At 36.8% G+C, this 20,568-nt stretch overlaps 1 protein-coding gene across 1 annotated transcript in view; it reads right to left on the bottom strand.

The window, feature by feature from the left end:
• The window catches only part of LOC115223409 (otoferlin-like), a 602,516-nt gene that overhangs the window by 112,478 nt on the left and 469,470 nt on the right, over positions 1–20,568 (bottom strand). The window contains exons 27-32 of the mRNA XM_036512652.1: positions 19,834–19,854; positions 10,192–10,326; positions 7,739–7,900; positions 5,770–5,941; positions 4,073–4,194; positions 1,526–1,657 (exon numbers count right to left, since the gene is read on the bottom strand). Coding sequence (XP_036368545.1) covers positions 1,526–1,657; positions 4,073–4,194; positions 5,770–5,941; positions 7,739–7,900; positions 10,192–10,326; positions 19,834–19,854 — 744 coding nt within the window. The remainder of the gene's footprint in view (positions 1–1,525; positions 1,658–4,072; positions 4,195–5,769; positions 5,942–7,738; positions 7,901–10,191; positions 10,327–19,833; positions 19,855–20,568) is intronic.

The following is a 20,568-nucleotide window of genomic DNA, read 5'->3' as shown; positions in this document are numbered from 1 at the left end:
CATTAAGCTAGTGTTAAAAGCAAATTGTGACTAAGGTTTGGTGGAAGATTTTAATTCAGAACTTTTGAAAACAAGACATTTGTACTACAGAGCCAGAGGTGGTTTCAGCTGGGTTGGTATCAAAAGGGTTAACCTATCTTTTGTTGAGGAATGTCATATTCTTTCACTCTTTTACTGGTTTCAGTAATTTGACTGCGGCCATGCTGGACCACTGCCTTTAGTCACACAAACTGACCCCAGGACTTATTCCTTGTAAGCCTAGTACTTATTCTATTGGTCTCTTTTGCCAAACCACTAAGTTATGGGGATGTAAACACACCAGCATCAGTTGTCAAGCAATGTTGGGGGGACAAACACACACAGAGAAATATATATATATATGTATATATATATGACAGGTTTCAAGTGATGGTGGGGGGACCAACAGACACACAAGCACACACACACACACACACACATATACGACAGGCTTCTTTCAGTTTCCATCAACCAAATCCACTCACAAGGTTTTGGCAGGCCCAATGCTATAGTAGAAGACACTTGCCCAAGGTGCCATGCAGTGGGACTGAACCCAGAACCATGTCGTTGGTAAGCACGCTACTTACCACACAGCCTGCACCTCTGCTTGAAACTATTTTCTGTTATATCAAGTTTATTGAGGCAGCTTCACATGACTTGCAGGAAATACCAATTCTATTTGCTGGTAGATATTGAACATCATCACTGGAACAATCATGAAATTTCATTTTGCAGTCAAAGGGTTCTTTATCGTTTATCTTTTACTTATTTCAGTCATTCAGAAATGTGGCCATGTTGGGGCACTACCTTGAAGTGTTTAGTCAAATAAATCAACCCTAGTACTTATGTCAAAGTGATGGAGGGAAGATAAACACAAGCACACACACACACATGATGGGCTTCTTTCAGTTCTGTCTTGCAAATCCACTCACAAGGCTTTGTTCAGCCTGGGGCTATAGCAGAAGTCTCTTGCCCAAGTTGCCATGCAGTAGGACTGAAACCAGAACCATGTGGTTGGGGGAGCAAACTGTTGACCACACAGTTATAGAAGAAAACCTAAAACACCATCCATCTGCATCATTATGGATAATCTCCATTCTGGAGATTAAGGGATAAGGAAGAATATTGCTAAAAGAAAGAATAAGGAGAAAAAATATATATAAAAAAAGAGAAGTTTTATAATTTGCTTGAAACCAAGATTTATTTATTTTCTTCTTAATTTCTGTTTTAGCTTTTGCAGATCAGATAAAAAAAAAAAAAAAATTTAACAGATACACATGCTAGAAAAACTTCTAAAGAAAGAAGCCAAGACAATTTGAAAAAGCTGATAACTGCTAATGATTATTATTATTATTATTATTATTATTATTATTATTATCATAATGATTATGATTATTATTATTATTATTATTATTATTATGAAAAAAGAAAATCAATGAACAAAATCACTTTGAAAGATAAGCGGCAAAATTCTTTGTTGTTGCTAGAGCTAAAATGTGACTCTTACCCTTATCATAGTTTCCACTGAAGCAAAATACTTGCTCCACCAATCTAAGCTTTCCAAGTCTGGTTCTTCTTCATCGATACCAGCTTTGCGCCGTCTTTTGTTCTCTGCTGTTTTCTGTTCTTTTCTGTCCATCTGTCAAGTAGAAGCGAAAATATCAAAATCACAGACATTAAACGACATGATTAGCAACGAGTATATAGAATTATTGATTTCTTTTCATTAATTGTACTCTAGTAAGGCCAGAAGTATGATCAATTTGAATTAACCCTTGGATACATGGTAATTAAAAAATCCCTTTAGGATTATAAAAACCAGTAAACAAAAGAGGTCAGGTCAGATGAGGTTTGTTCCTTTCAAAGCTTCCCTTGCATTTCCCATGTGTTGTATTTCTTTTGTTCACTTTCTCTCTCTCTCCTTCTGCTTTTTTTTCCGATCTCCTTTCCTCCTATCCTTCTCTTCTCTGGACTTTCCCATGTGTATCCAACAAAGGACCACATCCGAAACATTATACTTTTACATAACAACTTTCCTTTTATAACTTCTTTCTGTCTTAGAGTGTCAACTTAAGAACATCAACTGTGATTATTTACATTATTTACATTATTTATATTCGACGGATATTTGTCCTCATCTTGTTTGGCGTAGTCGTTAAGAGCATATTAAGGGCATATGGCATAGTGGTTAAGAGCGCATGCTACTAACCCCAAGATTCCAAGTTCAATTCCAAGCAGTGACCTGAACAATAACAACAATAATAATAACATCAAAAAATACCTTAGGAATGAGAACCCAGGTTCGAAATTTCCCCAAGACACCTGATGAAGGCTGGAGGGTATATCAGCCGAAACGTTGTATTAACAAACAAGGTGAGGACAAATATCCGTCGAATGTAGATAATGTACATAATTCCTCATCTCTTAAATATAGAACTGTATCAACTGTGATTGTCCCTTAGAATTTTTTTTTTGTATTTAATTTTGTCTTATGTTATTAATTTGATACATACATACATACACAGACACAGACACATGCATGCATGCACACACACACACACTCTAGATGTCTGTTGTGGCATGGTTTCTCTAGTTGGATGCCCTTCCTAATGCCAACCACTTAACAGTGTGTGCTGGGTGCCTTTCACTTACCACCAGCACAGATGTGTTTACACAGCATCAACACAGGTGCATTTACACAACACTAGCATGGATGTTTTTAAGCAGCTCTGGCACCTCAAAGGATAAACCTGTATGTGTGGGAAGATAGCAATTTTACTTAGCTTGATGCATCTTATTAGCTCAAAAAAATCACTACAAATACACATATCATTGATAATTATTTTATGGTTAAACAGCATGTATTGAAAAGTTCCAGGCAAAATGAATGCTGTTAGTTTACAGTTTGTAACTTTATACACTGCAGGATGTAAACAAATCTAAAAACATTTTGTTATTGACCTTAAACACAGAGAAAATAATGCAGGTAATCGCAATGCTTTGATAAGGAAGCTAGCTTTGATAAATGATGCATTGGTAATGAGAAATTGCATCAAATTTGTAACTGATACATCAGTTTCATCAGATTTGTGTAGTGCTAGCCATCACTCCATCTCTCCTGTGTCACTCATGGTTAAAAATCACTTTCTTTTACAATTACCCATCTTTATGACTCCCTATCACTCACACATTCGCTTACTAACCAACATCATCCTTCTGTGGGGGAGAGTGAATGATGGCTACACAAATAGTAGTAGATCATTGACTGCTGTAAAAGTAAAGACCCCTTTGGTTGTGAATGATCATGGGATGGCACCTATAAAGTTCCCCTCTGAGACACAAGTCTGGGCAAGAGGCACAGCTCTTTTTGTGGAAGACCAGCAGTAGCCAATGCACACCAGCCTGCCCTCTCCATACCACTAGTGTTATCCAAGAGAAAGGTAAAGGCTGATACAGCTTGGCACCAGTGATGTCGCAACTCATTTCTACAGCTGAGTGAATTGGAGCAAAGTGAAATAAAGGGACTTGCTCAAGAACACAATGCACAGCTTGGTCAGGGAATCGAACACAAAACCTCATGCTTGTGAGCCCAGCACTCTAACCACTAAGCCATGCATCTTCACTGACTGCTTTATTACAAATATAAAAGTATAAATATGTATAGACCTGTGACCTAGAAACTAGGGTAATGCACTCATGATCAAAAGATCATAGTTTCGATTCCTGGACTGGGCGATGCATTGTGTTCTTGAGCAAAACACTTCATTTCACATTGCTCCAGTCCACTCAGCTGTAAATGGGTCACCCTCCAATGGACTGGCTTTCCATTCAGGGGGATTGTTGACCTGCCTGCATAGTCAGTGTTGGGTGGCATCATTCAAAAAGTTACAATAATGTGAGGAAATGCATTGTGACCAGTGAGGTATAACAACATCCAATAATCTGGTTGATAAAAAGAATATGCTTTGAATATGAATAATTATAACATTGCTAAGAGCAAGTCATCTCAGAGGTTTAGACATAGAAAACTGAGGGTTTGAACCCACATACTTACAGCATCAATAGTGATCATTTGGTCTCTGGAAATAAGGGGCTGTTTTTCATCAATGTTTATAGCAACATCTTCAGATTTTTGGGAATATTCCGAAACAACTTTAGGAGCATCAAGATCTCTTCCTACAAAGACAAAACAAAATAGAAAAACAAAAATGAAGTTAGTTAAGTAAAAAAATAAAAGAAAAATCAACAAAAGATTTTGTTTTAAATAATGCAAGAAATTATTTAATAAACCAAAAAAGATTCCAGTCCATACTGTAAAGTGGTTGGCATTTGGAAGGGCACCCAGCTATAAGAGTCATGTCAAAACTGACCTCGCCTGTGCTGGTGCCATGTAAAAAGCACTGATTCCATTCTGCAGAGTTATTGGCAGTAGGAAGGGCATCCAGCAATAAAAACCCTGCCAAAACAGACACAATAACCTGGGGTAATCTTCTATCTACCTGGCTCCTGTCAACCGTCCTACCCATGCATGGAAGATGGACGGTAAACAATGATGATGATGATGATGATGATAACGACGACACCAAATTAGTTTTGCATTAATTTCATTTAAGGGAGGAAATATATAAACTGATTGTAAAATAATTTTGCAGTTAAAGATAAAATATATTTTCTTATTCTGAAGTTTAAGAAATCCAATCTTATGATTCTTTCGCTATTTGTAGAGAAGGAATCACAAAATGGATTCTCTAAGTTAAATGAAACCAGCAGGAGACCTGAGGGAAGACCAAGAAAGAGATGGTGGGATAATATCTGCAGTCCCAGTTGGTCCCACATGGGAATCTAGCCAGAAAGTGTGATGACAGCTGCTTCTGGGACCTTTTTAGAAGCAGTGCCTGAGGACACTACCTTCACAGCCCTCCCAGAAATAGTGGGTAGAGAAGATGGATGGATGGACGGATGAAGTATGCGACCTTGACTATAGTGAAACTGAAGATAACAAACTGGAGTTAAAGAATATTTTAACTACCGTTTCTTTTACTTGTTTTAGTCATTTGACTGCGGCCATGCTGGAGCACCGCCTTTAGTCGAACAAATCGACCCCAGGACTTACTCCTTGTAAGCCTAGTACTTTTTCTATCAGTCTCTTTAGCCAAACTGCTAAGTTACGGGGACGTAGGCACACCAACATCGGTTTCAATCGATGGTGGGGGGACAAACTCAGACTCACAAATACACACACACACACACACACATATAGGACAGGCTTCTTTCAGTTTCTGTCTACCAAATCAACTCACAAGGCTAACTATGCATGCAGTGGAATCAAGCCCTTCTGACCTTGTGATTCCCCTCATCCCACCACATCATCATCATCATCATTTACTGTCTATTTTCCATGCTGGCATGGGTTGGATGGTTTGACGAAAGCTGGCAGATTGAAAGAGATAGCTGTAACAGAACTTTGAACACACCCCACTAAACACTGCTTGTCATGGTTTGCAGGTCTGCAAAATGCAGTTGAGACGGGAAGGCAATTTGGAAGCTCACTGTACAGTAAAGTTTTGTGTTAAGCTGGGCAGATACACTACAGAAACTTCTGAGTTGCTCCAGGCCTCTTCTTGAAGAAACTGCATATGCCTGACCAAAGAAAATGGTAGGTGTGCTAAACATTGGGTTGTACTGGTGGGATCTATGATAGCAGGGGAAGGAATGGCATCATAAAGAAGCAAAAAAATTCATAAAACTTACCGGGAAACAGCTTTTTCAAAGCATCTTTTGCTCTTTTAGTCGTAGGAACGTACATAAATTTGGATAAAGATTTGATTATATGACTCCCAACTAGTACAAATCTCCCAAAACTGCGGCAGTCCACGCAGCGTATAGTGATTGGTGGACAGTAAAGTTCATTTTCTGGTAATTCCTAGATGTGAGAGAGTGTAAATATGAATGAATTATAGATAACAATAATGCAAACACATATGACGGGGGTGTTGAAAAGTTCCTGGCTTTAAGGGTATCACAAAAGGCCTGGTTAAAGACCCAACCTTCTGAGTTCTTTTTATAGGGCCTAGCAAAAACTGAAGGATCACTGCAATAAGTGTGTGAATCTGAGAAGGGAATATGTTGAATAAAATCATAATTAACTGATTCTCTTGTAGTTTCTTTTCCCCAAAGCCAGAAACTTTTCAGCACACCCTCGTACATACATACATTACATATATATATATATATATATACATATATGCATACATACATGCATACTTACATGCATACACACACACACATGGTGGGCTTTTTTTTCAGTAAACTTTTTTCTTTGTTTTTTTTGGGGATAGGTCAAGTGATGTAGACATCCCTAATGAGAACCCAATCATCATCATCATCATCATCATCATTTAACATCTGTTGTTCATGCTGGCATGGGTTGAACTGTTTGACCATAGCTTGCAAGCAGGAGAGCTGCACCAGACTCTAATCTGATTTGGCATGGTTTCTATGACTTGATGATGCACTTCTAAATGCCAACCACTTTACAGAGTGTGCTGAACACTTCTACATAGTGTCACATGGAAGCTTTTACATGGCACTGCACAGGTGCTTTTATGTAGCACTGTATGGGCTCTTTTACATGACACTGCAATGAGTGTTTTACACCACCAGAAGAATCAGTCTTAACACTTCTGCTGCAGAGTACGGGTCTTCTTAAGGTTAGAAGATTGATTAACTCTTTACTCTTTTACTTGTTTCAGTCATTTGACTGTGGCCATGCTGGAGCACCACCTGTAGTCGAGCAAATCGACCCCAGGACTTATTCTTTGTAAGCCTAGTACTTATTCTATTGGTCCCTTTTGCCGAACCGTTAAGTTACGGGGACGTAAGCACACCAGCATCGGTTGTCAAGTGATGATGGGAGGGGGGGACAAACACAGATATACAAACATATATACTTATATATATATATATATATATATATATATATATATATATACATACACATATACATACATATATACGACGGGCTTCTTTCAGTTTCTGTCTACCATATCCACTCACAAGGCTTTGGTCGGCCCGAGGCTATAGCAGAATACACTTGCCCAAGGTGCCATGCAGTGGGATTGAACCCGGAACCATGTGGTTGGTAAGCAAGCTACTTACTACACAGCCACTCCTACGCCTACCTCTTACCACACAGCCATGTCATTTTTTTTTTTACAATCTACAGAGAAATAAGTTAAATTTGACCTATTTGTATATCTACAGTGTAGGTTTATACATGCATACACACACAGACATATACATACCGTGGTATATTAGAAATGTAGAAACACACATACAGAACTGATGTAAAGACATTTAGAAATGAAAATAAAAAGGCAACACACAATGATAAAAAATTTAATTCAATACATGTATTTTCAGACGAATTCATATTTCAAGAGTTATTTCCACTGCTTATCCTTTATGCATATGTAAAAAAGGAAACAAAAAAACGTCTGCCAGTTTTGAAGATAATCAAACCAAAATTTAATGAGTTTGAGCCACTCACCCAATGAGTATTTCTGCCAAATTTAGTGAAAATCCATTCAGCAGTTTTCCAGTAATTTTGCAAACACACAGACAGACAAGCAAAAAAGACTGACTACAATTCTGCTTTGTTTATGCACACAGGGTTAATAAAAGGTTTTAAATAAAAGAGAATTTCTGCTAAAACACTTACAACATCGAAGAATTTAACTAAAATGCTGAAATTTGGGTTTTTCTTTGCATTAGCAATAACTGAAGATTGAAGGATATGTCCGGCACATTCTATATCAATACGGGGCCGGTCAACATGTGTCAGTTGCAACCTCTTGAGATCTCTCACACCCCAGAAAAGAACCTGGAAAAGAAAGTAAATAAACAGTAAGGAATGAAATGAAATGGTAAATGGTCAACGTAGACGATGTGTTAAGTCAATGGATTTCAACCCCTTTGGATCCCCCACGAGTCCTATTTTACTTTACTGGATCCTCCGAACCATTCAAAGTTTTTAAAAAATCCTATTATATTTTTATAATTAGATATCAGGAATTGTATAAAAAAAACTGTTGAAATATTTTTGTGCATTGAAGAAGCATAAACAGTTTCTTGCGCATAAATTTTAACAAAATTTTATATGAACCCTCAAGAGTCCTATGAACTCTGGTTGAGAACCACTGGGCAAAGCAGTGAAATGGTAGGCAGGATATGCATGGCACCAGCAGACAGTAAGGAGTAAGAGGAGACAGAAGTAGTGAATAGAGACAATAAGAGGTAAAGAGGGACAGAAGAAGTGACGAGCAAATTGCATATCTGTGCATTTTCTGATTTTCATGCAAATCACGTGGTACCCATTTGTCTAGCATTTTTTGATTTTCTGGCTAACTTGAAGTTCTTTGCCAGTTCTCAAGTAGTTTTACATGGCTCTTTCTCAATGACGGTCTTTAATTGACCGTCATCCATGACAGATGGGCATCCTGTATGCTCACAACCTTCAAGGCTCAGGTCTCCACTGTAAAATCAGTTAAACCATTTTTGAGCTGACCACTCACAGTCATTTCCTCATGAAACATTTCATTGATATCATGAGCAGTTTCAGCTGCTTTACATCCTTTTTTAATTTGAATAGCAAAATTGCTTGAATATCGTGCTTTGACAATTCCATTTCTGATCATTGTAACAATGGTTAAAAAAATAGCAATGTCAATTTATTGATGCATTTGGACAAGTCAAAGTCTCTATTATCAGACAACTGCAAAAAGATGTTTAAAAAAAATTCAAAATACTGTAAAAATTCAGTAAAAATTCTTCATGGTTCACAACGTTGCTTACTTTTTACTCAACCTGCTATTTATTGGTAACTTTGGTAACTTGCTGGCCTTTAACTGACCCCACAGCTCCTTCTCTATACACACCGTTGCAATTATGTTAAATTGTCATATGTCCAAATTTGGCCAAATGCATTGTTTTCAGTATTTATTTTTGTTTACAGTAGCTGGTTCTTTTGGTCAAACTATCGTATCTCCAGCTGTTTCAGATGCCATTATATCAAAAATTGTCAGTGTAGTACAACAGTTTTGCTATGGAATAGTAAAACTATTCTTATGTTTTCTGAAAAAGCAACGTTTTGGACTTATGACACTTTTGCATAATAGCAATAATACAGTCCACCCTGGGTAAACCATATGAAATTCCTACCCACTCTTTTTCTGCTCAATATGATGAGCTTCTTTCAGTTTCCATCTACCAAATCCACTCACAAGGCTTTGGTTGGCCCGAGGCTATAGTAGAAGACACTTGCCAAAGTCACCACAGAGTGGGGCTGAATCCAGAACCATGTGGTTGAGTAGCAAGCTTCTTACCACACAGCCACGCGTGATGTGGAAGTTCAAACTGCAATGCTATACAATAGTGAGATATATGTGGGTATTGAATGCAGAGAATATAGTAAAGGTTTGAATGAAAGGAATTGGTTATGATCTATCGGATTTGTAATGTTACTGTGCATGAACAATGAGGTAAAGATGAGCTGAGAGAAAAACTAGATATAAGAAGAATCAATTAAAGCATGCAAGAGCAACAGCTGGTAAGGACATGTAATGCATGAAGGTGAGGACAGATGGGTGAAAAAGAGGCAGATGATTCATGTGGAAGGATACAAAAAATTAAGAAAAGGCATAATCAGGGAAGAAGATAGTAAGATTGATTGTAGGAATTTAATCCTTATATAAGAGGTGAGAAAGGAACATAACCAAGTGATTAAAAAAAAAATGTATGTTGTGTTGGAGAGGATTCATTTAATCAATGAAAGAATAGAAAAATGGACATGATGATGATGATGATGATGGTGATGGTGGTGGTGATGATGGTGATGATGATAATGATGATTGATGGTGGTGGTGGTGGTTGTGATTATATACATGCTGATGGTGAGTATATCAATGATGATGATGAAGATGGTAAATATGATGCTGCTGCTGCTGGTGATGATGATGATGATAGTGATGATGATGATTATGATGAGGACAATGATGGTGGTAATTATGATGATGATGATGATAGGAGGAGGAAGATGTTAAAATAGAAGGGGAAAAAAAAGAGAGATGAAGGATGTAGAGATATAAAAAAAGAGAATGAGATCAGATTTCTTACTTCAACTCTGTGTTTGCTGAGAATTGGCCGAATTCCTTTTGGCACTGGCATAAGTGTTCCCCGATCAGAATCCATTGCTTCAGGCATTTCCATTGGAGGTAGATCTTGTCCACTCACATCTCCAAATGGAGCAAGCTGAAAGACGAGTAAAAAGATAAAGGATGAAGCTAGAATCAAATTTTGATTATATAAATATATATATATACATACATATACATATATATATATATATATATATATACATATACACACACACACATATATATATATTTATATATATATATATATTTATTCACATTAATATATTCGTCTTGTTTTCATTTTTAATTAATTAATTTCTTTGATTTTCAGGAATGGTTTCTTTGAAAAATTTCAAGAAAATTAAGAGAACATTAAAAAACAACAGGTTATGATAAATCTTAATCATGGTTAATAACTTTTTTACCATATTTCTCACTAATGTTTATACACCTTTGAGACACACACACACACACACACATACATACACACACACACACACACACACACACCACACACACACGCACACAGAGTTTAAAGATCCAACAGAGGTAGAATCAACAGAATAAAAGTACTCCATACCCCATCCAGTGAGAGATGAATATCAATTTAATACACAACTGAAAGAGCTACTAAATAGTTTCATGCTTTTATGATACTTGAACAGGAATGCCTAATACATAATATATACGTGTATAGGCCCTGTATCTTAAAGCAATCTTTCAGGCCTGAAAAGATTGCTTTAAGACACATGGCATATTTTATAAGTATGCCTGTTCAAGTATCATAATAGCATGAAACTATTTAGTAGCTCTTTCGGTTGTGTATTTAAATTGATATATATATATATATATATATATATGAAATGTATTAGGCATGTATGTGAAGTTAAGTAGTTTGCTTCCCAAACCCCATGGTTTTGGGTTCAGTCCCTTCACATGGCACCTTAAGCCATGGCACCTTAAGCCATGGCACCTTAAGCCATAGTCTTCTACTATAGCCCTATACTGACCAAAGTCTTGTGAGTAGATTTGTTAAACAGAAACTGGAAGGTCGTGTGCGTGTGCGTGCGTGCACATAGAAGTATGTGTATGTGTGTGTGTCTTTGAATATGTGTGTGTATAGGTATGCATATATATACCTATACATGTATAGGTATGCATGTATATCTGTATGTATGTGTGTATGCATACACACACCTACACATACACACATTTACTCCAATGTTCCTAGCAGTTACCATCTAATGAATTCCAGTCTAAGACATTGGTTGACCTGAAGCTATAGCAGAAGACACTTGCACGTGGTGTTGCATCATAGGTGCAAACCAAACCCATGTGGTTGAGAAGCAAATTTTTTAAGGCGCACAAAACAACATTTGCTTTCAAACATTTCTACCAGGAAATGTGACAAAATTGAGGCTCCCTCATTTTGAAATAAAATCGTAAAATCTAAAAACCAAGAATAAATGTACACCACTTTATAATAAAAAAAATTACTGTATGTGTGATTAAGAATATTCAAGCTGGACATGACCACTTTAATTGCTAAAGGGTTAAACAACAAACATACATTATGTATGAGGAAATAAATTTTTTAAAAAGTGACAATTCTCAATGTAGAAAATGAGAGAAGAACAGTGATATGAGGTGGTATCAAAAAGTTCCCGGACTAATTATGTTTAATAAAAATAACTTATTTACCTAAGTTTTAACATCATATCCTTCAAAATAGTCACCTTGCACAGCAATGCACCGGTTCCAAGATTTCTCCCACTTTTGGAATCCGGCCTGGAAGTTGTTTTCCATAAGTGCGTCAAGGACCTTCTGCAATTGACTCTGGATCTCAACAACGGTGTTAAAACAGCAACCTGTGAGCTGCATTTTCATCTTGGTGAAGCGATGGAAGTCAACAGGTGCTAAAGGTCACCGTTAGCTCTCACTGCACATGCAACTGTGTGCTACCATCTGTTGGCGCACTACAGAACTAGTCTGGGAACTTTTGATACCACCTCATATAGATCTGGTAATACTGTAAGGTGAACTTAGTGTTTTCAAGTATTAACAATCAGAATAAATTTGAATTATGTACAAGAAGTAGTCGTATAAGAAAAACATTATCAATACAACATACATAATGTATGTTTGTTGTTTAACCCTTTAGCAATTAAACTGGTCATGTCCAGCTCAAATATTCTATATTTCATGTTTAAACTGCTCAGATTCAGCTTCCCACACCTATCTTACAATGTTGTTCTAAAAATAAACAAACATATCATATAGGCATAGGAGTGGTAAGTAGCTTGCTTACAAACCACATGGTTCCGGGTTCAGTCTCACTGCATGGCATCTTGGGTAAGTGTCTTCTTCTATAGCCTCGGGCCAACCAAAGCCTTGTGAGTGGATTTGGTAGGTGGAAACTGAAAGAAGCCCGTCGTATATATGTATATATATATGTGTGTGTATATGTTTGTGTGTCTGTGTTTGTCCTCCCCAACATCGCTTGACAACTGATGCTGGTGTGTTTACGTCCCTGTAACTTAGCGGCTCAGCAAAGAGACCGATAGAATAAGTACTAGGCTTACAAAGAATAAGTCCTGGAGTCGATTTGCTCGACTAAAAGGCCGTGCTCCAGCATGGCCACAGTCAAATGACTGAAACAAGTTAAAGAGTATCGCTGAAATCTTCAAGCTGTGAGATAATGCATGATTAATTGCAAACAACATTTATGAATGAGCCTTGCTTTTGACAGACTGATTTGGCTGCTTCCAATTCAGGGTGGTGCATGCAGTCATCAGATAGTCACAGCTGTCTTTGCCTGATCTTGTTGCTAACTTTCAGCAGGTCGTAAAACCAATATCATAGATGTGGCTAGTGCCCCTTGACTGGCTCCCATGCCAGTGGCATGCAAAAAGCAACATCCGAATGTGGTCGATGCCAGGTCTGCCTGACTGGCTCCTGTGCCACTGGTATGTAAAAAGAACCATCTAAATGTGGCCGATGCCAGTACCCACTGACTGGCTCCCATGCTGGTGGCACGCAAAAAGCAACATTTGAATGTGGTCGATGCCAGGTTCACCTGATTGGCTCCTGTGCTGGTGGCAAGTAAAAAGCACCATTCAAATGTGGCTGATGCCAGTACCCCCTGACTGGCTTCCATGCCGGTGGCACATAAAAAGCACCCACTACACTTTTGGAGTGGTTGGCATTAGGAAGGGCATGCAGCTGTAGGAACATCGCCAGATCAGATTGGAGCCTGGTGCAGCTGCTAGCTCTCCAGACCTCAGTCAAACCATCCAACCCATGCCAGCATGGAGAACGGACGTTAAACGATGATGATGATGATTTCATATTTTGGGCCATTCATAGCATCTTTGTGTAACATCCATTTAGCCCATTTGATAATTTCTTTGTCAGTGTCTATGTCTTGCTGCCATATAATAGCACCGATTCTACATCCGAATTAGTCTTGTAGAACCCACTTCATCATGATGTAAGAAGAGAAAAACATCATCGCACTTCCATTGGCAACTTGATAGTGGACACTGGCCTGGAATGTATCCAGAACTTTGAGGCAGTGATATTAGACTGAGATGTGTGACGGGTGGACTTTGTTACTGTGGCCTGGGTTGGAACCCAACCATAATAGTAATAATAATTTGGCAGAGTTAAAAGCCAGAAGCTGTGGTTAACCCTTTCATTATAATATTTCTACTGAAACACATTGACTCTATTTCAATTAATTTTGAAAATAATGAATGATTTAGTAAAACAACTATCATTATCAAGCAGATATGAAAATCTGAGCAGTGGTTTTAGCTGAAGGATCTAGATTTTAACACTTTTTGTTAGCATATTTTTATTGAAATACACAGCCTTTGTCACAATTAATTTTGAAAATAATGACTAAACAAGTCAAAGGTAAGATAAAAATAAACCCGAGATTTCCATGAATGCAGTGCTCCCATAAAAAAGGGGAATCGTGATATAAACACTTTTATAATGGACTCCTATGAGTCATAAAACCAGATGTGGTTGGCACCAAAAATTATGAAGCAAAAGACTGTAATAATAAACAGATAAAAATAGTGCAAAAATGTGAAAAGTATTCAGGTTTAATTTTGTAATGAAATAAACAGGGAAGGTCAGGAATGAGGAGTGCTAGGTTTCACACGTTAAATAAATAACAATATGCTGTGTGACAAACATTGTCAACCCATGCTAATGAAGGAGCCTCCATAGTGGTCGATTATCTAGGTAGAAATAGCAGCCAAATCCCCCTCCCCCCCATTATGCATCTGGATGTTTTGAAATGAAGCGGGATATAATGGACAGTGTAGTTCCTGATGTAAAAACAAAGGTGTGATAGTCATGATAGGAAAGCCTTTTTTTTATCATAAGCTTGCTTGACCAGTGCTGACCTGGAGCTAAGCAATAACATCAACAACAACATTGACAACTGTATGTACAATTGAAGAAAATATTTGGGCATAATAACAAGGAATTGTGCCTTCTTTAAGAAATGTCACTGGAAGCAATATGAATTCCTGTATGAAATAACAGAAAAAAAGCAAAAATAATGGTATGTATAGGGTGTGTATAGGGTTCTGGTTTCATATAGATGTGAATTGCAATGAAGTAAGGAAAAAGTACTCAATACTGTAAGTAGAGTGAAATAACAGATTTAAAAAAAACTAGCCTGTATGAGTTGTTATTCAGTTTCTTAAGCAATTCACCAAGATATAAGTATATGTATTTAAGTACATACAAACATCTGTGCCATTTTGTGTGCATTTGTGTGTGTGTGTATGCACAATCGCACAAACTCCTGGAAAGAAGTGTTTAGTAAATGCCCTCATGAAAGTTGTTCCCTGTTGCAAGCTTGCACATACACACACATACACATTTAAACTCTTGAAAAGAAGTGTTTAGTCAATGCCCTCATCAGAGTTGTTTCCTGTTGCAAGCTTACAATTCCTCCTTGTAAAGGAAGTTGAGGGTGGAGAAGGAAGTATTGACTTCTAACAAGTTTGTTGAAAAGTGAGTGAATGTTGGAAGAATGGCCAGTGTGAACGGACCAATTCTGAGCATACACCTGTGAAAAAATTAGAGGAGAAGGGCTCTTGCCCTGTTGATCAGGCACCCATGGCTTTTGTGGATTTTTCCACGAGGACCTTAAAGCGCCTCCCCTATTGGGAGTATTAATTTTTAAAATTTTTTATTGTTTTCAAATGTTTACACACTGTAAAACTCAATATATCGTTATTTTTGTCTTTTATGTTTGTGTGTCTTTTAATGTTGCTTTATGTATCTTTTGGGGAACAATAAACAAAGTACCAATTGAGTACTTAAGTCAATATAATCTATTCAGCCCCTCCCCCAAAATTTCAGGCCTTGTGCATTTAGTAGAAAAGATTACTATTATTAACTCTACTTTATGCATTGAGTACTTTTTCCTTTTGTTGAATATATATATTGATGGGTACATACACGAGGAAGTGCTTAAAAGTTCCTGGCTTTAAGGGTATTGGAAAAGGTCTAGCTAGAGGCCCAACTTTCCAAGTTCTTTTACAGGGCTTGGAAAAGCTGAAGGACCACTGCAACGTGTGAATCTGAGAGAGGAATAAGTTCAATAAAATCATAACTGAATAATCCTCCTGTATTTTCTTTTACTCAAAGTCAGAAACTTTTCGGTACACCATTGTGTGTGTATATGTATGTGTGTTTGTGTGTGTATATGTGTGTGTGTGTATATGTATGTGTGTGTATATAAACATACAAGAAAGTAATATTTTGAACACATTATAGCCATTAAAACAGCAGAAAGATATATATATATATATATATATATATATATATATACTCCATGAAACAATGTGCAACAGAAGTGAATATATTCATTAAAACACAGCCGTGAGATGAAATCTGAAGAAGTGATTTGTAAAATGCAAAGTGAGCGAAAATGTGGTGGAGTTAGAATGAAAAATATTTCTGCAGGTGAACAATTGAACAATAAAAATGACAGCAGTTGGTAAAAGCCATGTGGAGGACACAGTTGAAACTTATAGCTTTGCTCCTTTTTATCCCTCTACAAACTGATAAATAAAGTACCAGTCAAGTACTGGGATGGGGGTCTGATAAAATTAAGTATCTGAAGTACTAAAGTTAATATAATGAACTAATACCCTTCCCTGAAAATAGCTGACCTTGTAAACAATTATTATTATTATTATTATTATTATTATTATTATTATTATTATTATTATTATTATTATTGTTATTATTATTATTATCATCATCATTATTCTCATTATTATTATTATTATTATTATTAAGGTTATTATTATTATTATTATTATTCCATACTCTTATTTTTATTGAGTGCTTTCACTTCACTACCGAGCACAGCTCTGTGTGCCTTGGGTATGTGCTGTGGTTTGTAAGATGTGTGCAGTGCCTAGTAGTGCTATTTTCTGTACGTTATGTATATTTATAAGTCCTGGTGTTTTTCTTATATATTTGTCTGAATGGTTTTTTATCATACCTAATGCGCCTACAATGATAGGAATTGTTTCTGTTTTTAGGCTCCACATTCTAGTTACCTCTATTTCCAGATCTTTGTATTTTGAAAGCTTCTCTGTTTCTTTTAGAGAAACATTGTCATCTGTTGGTATTGATACATCAATTAGAAAGCATTATTTTTCATGATCTCTGACAACTATATCTGGCCTATTGGTCCTAATTTCTCTATCTGTGTGATTTGGCATATCCCAGAGTATGGTTGCTTCCTCATGTTCTGTGACCCATTCTGGGGTGTGCCTATACTATCTTTTTTTCTGTTGTTATTCCATAGTGTTGGCATAGCTTCCAGTGTATATAGGTCCCAATTCTGTCCTGTCTGTGAATATATTCCTTCTTAGCCAGGACTGAGCAACCAGAGACAATGTGATTTATTGTTTCTTCTCCATCAACACATATTTTGCATATCATCATCATTACTATTAAGGTAATGAGCTGGCAGAATCATTAGCATGCTGGACAAAATGCATCTACCCTTACATTCTGAGTTCAAATTCCGCCAAGGTCAACTTTACCTTTCATCCTTTCAGGGTCAATAAATTAAGTACGAGTAACACACTGGAGTTGATGTAATCAACTTAATCCCTTTGTCTGTCCTTGTTTGTCCCCTCTATGTTTAGCCCCTTGTGGGTAATAAAGAAATATTACTACTACTACTACTACTATTCTTCTTCTTCTTCTTCTTCTTCTTCTTCTTCTTCTTCTTATTATTATTATTATTATTGAGTGTGAGAGCAGTGCATGCCATCAAAGTGACACTGGGGTAAAATATACGAAGCCCAGTATACCCATCATGACTACCCGTCTGATAAGGGTACATTAAGCACATGCATCACAACCATAAGTGCACGACATGGTGATCTCATATCAAGATAAACAGCGCATGACCTTGCAGGTGGGGCCCATTTAGAATTTTCTTCTGGTCGAGTAGCCCATCCTGCTCAAAAGGTCCCTGAAATTGGATTTTTTAAGGATGTTGAACGAAACACCCATGTTTCCAGAGGTGAATTATTCAAACCCCAAAGAATCTCTCTCAACACATGGCTATGATGCTCCAATCTCTCTCAATACATGGCTATGATTATTATTATTATTATTATTATTATTATTATTATTATTATTATTATTATTATTATTCAAAAGTTATTACATACAAATTTAATTAGTAGTACACTAGTCTCCTCAGACCTCATTATCTTTAACTGTGGCAAGCAGTTTTATATACCAATTTGTCTTTGGTTGAGGAATGTCATGTTTGAAACTATTTTCTATGGAGATATGTCAAGTCTATTGAAGCAATATGGCTTGCAGAGAATACTAATTCTATTTTTTGGTAGGTAATTAACATCATTACTGGAATAATCATGAAACTTAATATCACAGTTCTAGTGTTTTGTGGAGTGTGGAACTACCTCTTAACCACTATTGTTCCCAGGTCTACTCTGGCTAGGGACAGTAGCACCTGCCAGGACCCAAGGACCCTCTTTTGGTCATGAATGACCATGGGATTGCTCCCAATAAGCTTGGCACCAGTTACATTGCAACTCATTTCTACAGCTGAGTGAATTGGAGTAGCATGAAATAAAGTGTCTTGCTCAAGAACACAACACATAACCTGGTTCAGGAATTGAACTCACTACCTCATGATTGTGAGCCTGACACTCTCAGGATCCAAGCTATGGGCTAATTAGTATATTCAGGTTTGCATACCTATGCAGGTGAAGGCTGGATCTGGGGGACTTTATAGAAGAACCCTTCATGATTCAAACAGAAAGGCGATAGCTGCAGTAATGTATTGTGGAATGCAGGGAAGAAGTAGAGTTAAGATCTCGTGGTCATCCGTTGCATTTGTCTCCATTCCCAGTCATCTTGACCTGGTCTTACTACTGGATTGAAGAGGGTCACAGATAAGTGAGGTTGATGGTGTGTAATTCTCCTTTACTTTAAACAAAGTTACCATGAGAGTCATCAATCATCTTTAAGGATCACAAGATGGTCCTCATCACTTTGATGGACAAACATAGAAACCCCCCACTTCAGTCACGAATGACCATGAGATTGCACCTAGAAAGTTCACTTCTGAGGTACAAGTCCAGGAAAAGTTGTTTATGGAAGACCAGCATTCACTCAAGCATACCAGCCTCCCATCTTGATGCCACCGATGTTATCCAAGGGAAAGGCAAAGGTCGATACACCTTGACATCAGTGACATTGCAACTCATTTCTACAGCTGAATGAACCAGAACAATGTGAAATAAGTGTCTTGCTCAAGAACACAACACAGCCTATCTCATGATTGTGGGCCTAATGCTCTAACCACTGAGCCATGTACCTTCACTAGACAAACATATGAATACAGAAAACCTGTATTAGTGTTTCTTTCTAAGCTGGTAAGCTGGCAGAATCATTAGCACAGGGAGCAATCTCTTCAGTGGCATTTCATCTGTCTTCATGTTCTGAGTTCAAATTTTGTTGAGGTCGACTTTGCCTTTCATCCTTTTGAGGGTTGATAAAATAAGTACCAGTTGAGCACTGGGAGCAGGGAAGAAGGTGCTATGCAACTGATTAATTCCCTCCCACAAAATCCCTGGCCTTGTTCCAAAATTTGAAATCAGTATTTTCTCTTAGGTCCAGCTTTCATCCACTTCTTCAAGTTTCACATGTAGAGGAAGATACAGGTTGAAAATGAGGTGCTGCCCTCTTGTGGGTTTTATGACAGGTAGGTGAGATCAGTGAGATAGACATAGCTAAATTGGCACCCAGAAATTAGGAGGGACACATGATTTTGATGTGCCAGAGTAATCTAAGTTTTTGCATGGGGCTCCCCAAACAGCTCTCTGTTATTCCCTCTTGAATAACATAGGTTCTAGTTTAAATGGAAAAATACAAAACCTCCTTCCAGCCAAAAAAGTCCCCCCCTCCATGATGTAATATAATAATGACCCTTGCTAAGTTTGAATTCATTTCTTGGAATATTCTACCTGTTTTGAAGAGGTTTGATTGAATTTTGTTTGCAACATTGCACAAATTTTTTTAATATACCAACCTCGTCTGATGGGGGTGCGTTCTGAAATTCAAAAATAAAAAAATAAAACAAAACATAACATGATTGTGATTATTTTTTACTTTCCCTTCAATATCTTTTGTATCGATTCCAAAACAAAGAAACAATTATATGTATATATATATATATAACATATATATGTGATATATATATAATTTAATAAAGTATCATTACTAATAATAATAATAATAATAATAATAATAATAATAAAGTGGCCAGTAAGTTTAACCTATATAAGTAAAATATACAAATAAATAGAATAAGGTACCAGAATACCACTTGCTAGAAAGAGGAGTTAACACTCCAAAACCACAAATTTCTTACTATTAGGAAATACGCACAGTGAATGCAATGAATATAATAGAATAGGGCTTATCACAAAGCAAGAAACAGATATCTTGGTATCGATTGATCTCACCTTTTGTACCTTAGTACTTAAGGATCAGTATCCAAGCTTACTGTATTAATCTATTTTTCAAAATATTCATCACATTACGCCATGCGCATTTGTTCATCTGAATGCCTCCGCGACATTTAAAAATTAACATAAAGTGAGTCATTACAATATGAAATTTAATAAAGTATTATTACCATTATTATTATTATTATCATTATTAATAATAATAATAATAATAATACAGAGGCCAGCAAGTTTAGTCTATATAAGTAAAATATACAAATGTGGTATTCAGATACTCTACTTCATTTATTCATATA

Source organism: Octopus sinensis, linkage group LG23 (assembly GCF_006345805.1).
Source record: "Octopus sinensis linkage group LG23, ASM634580v1, whole genome shotgun sequence".
In the NCBI taxonomy this organism is placed as follows: domain Eukaryota; kingdom Metazoa; phylum Mollusca; class Cephalopoda; order Octopoda; family Octopodidae; genus Octopus; species Octopus sinensis.
Note: the sequence above shows the minus strand (reverse complement) of the source record. Positions and strands in the feature narration are given on the sequence as shown.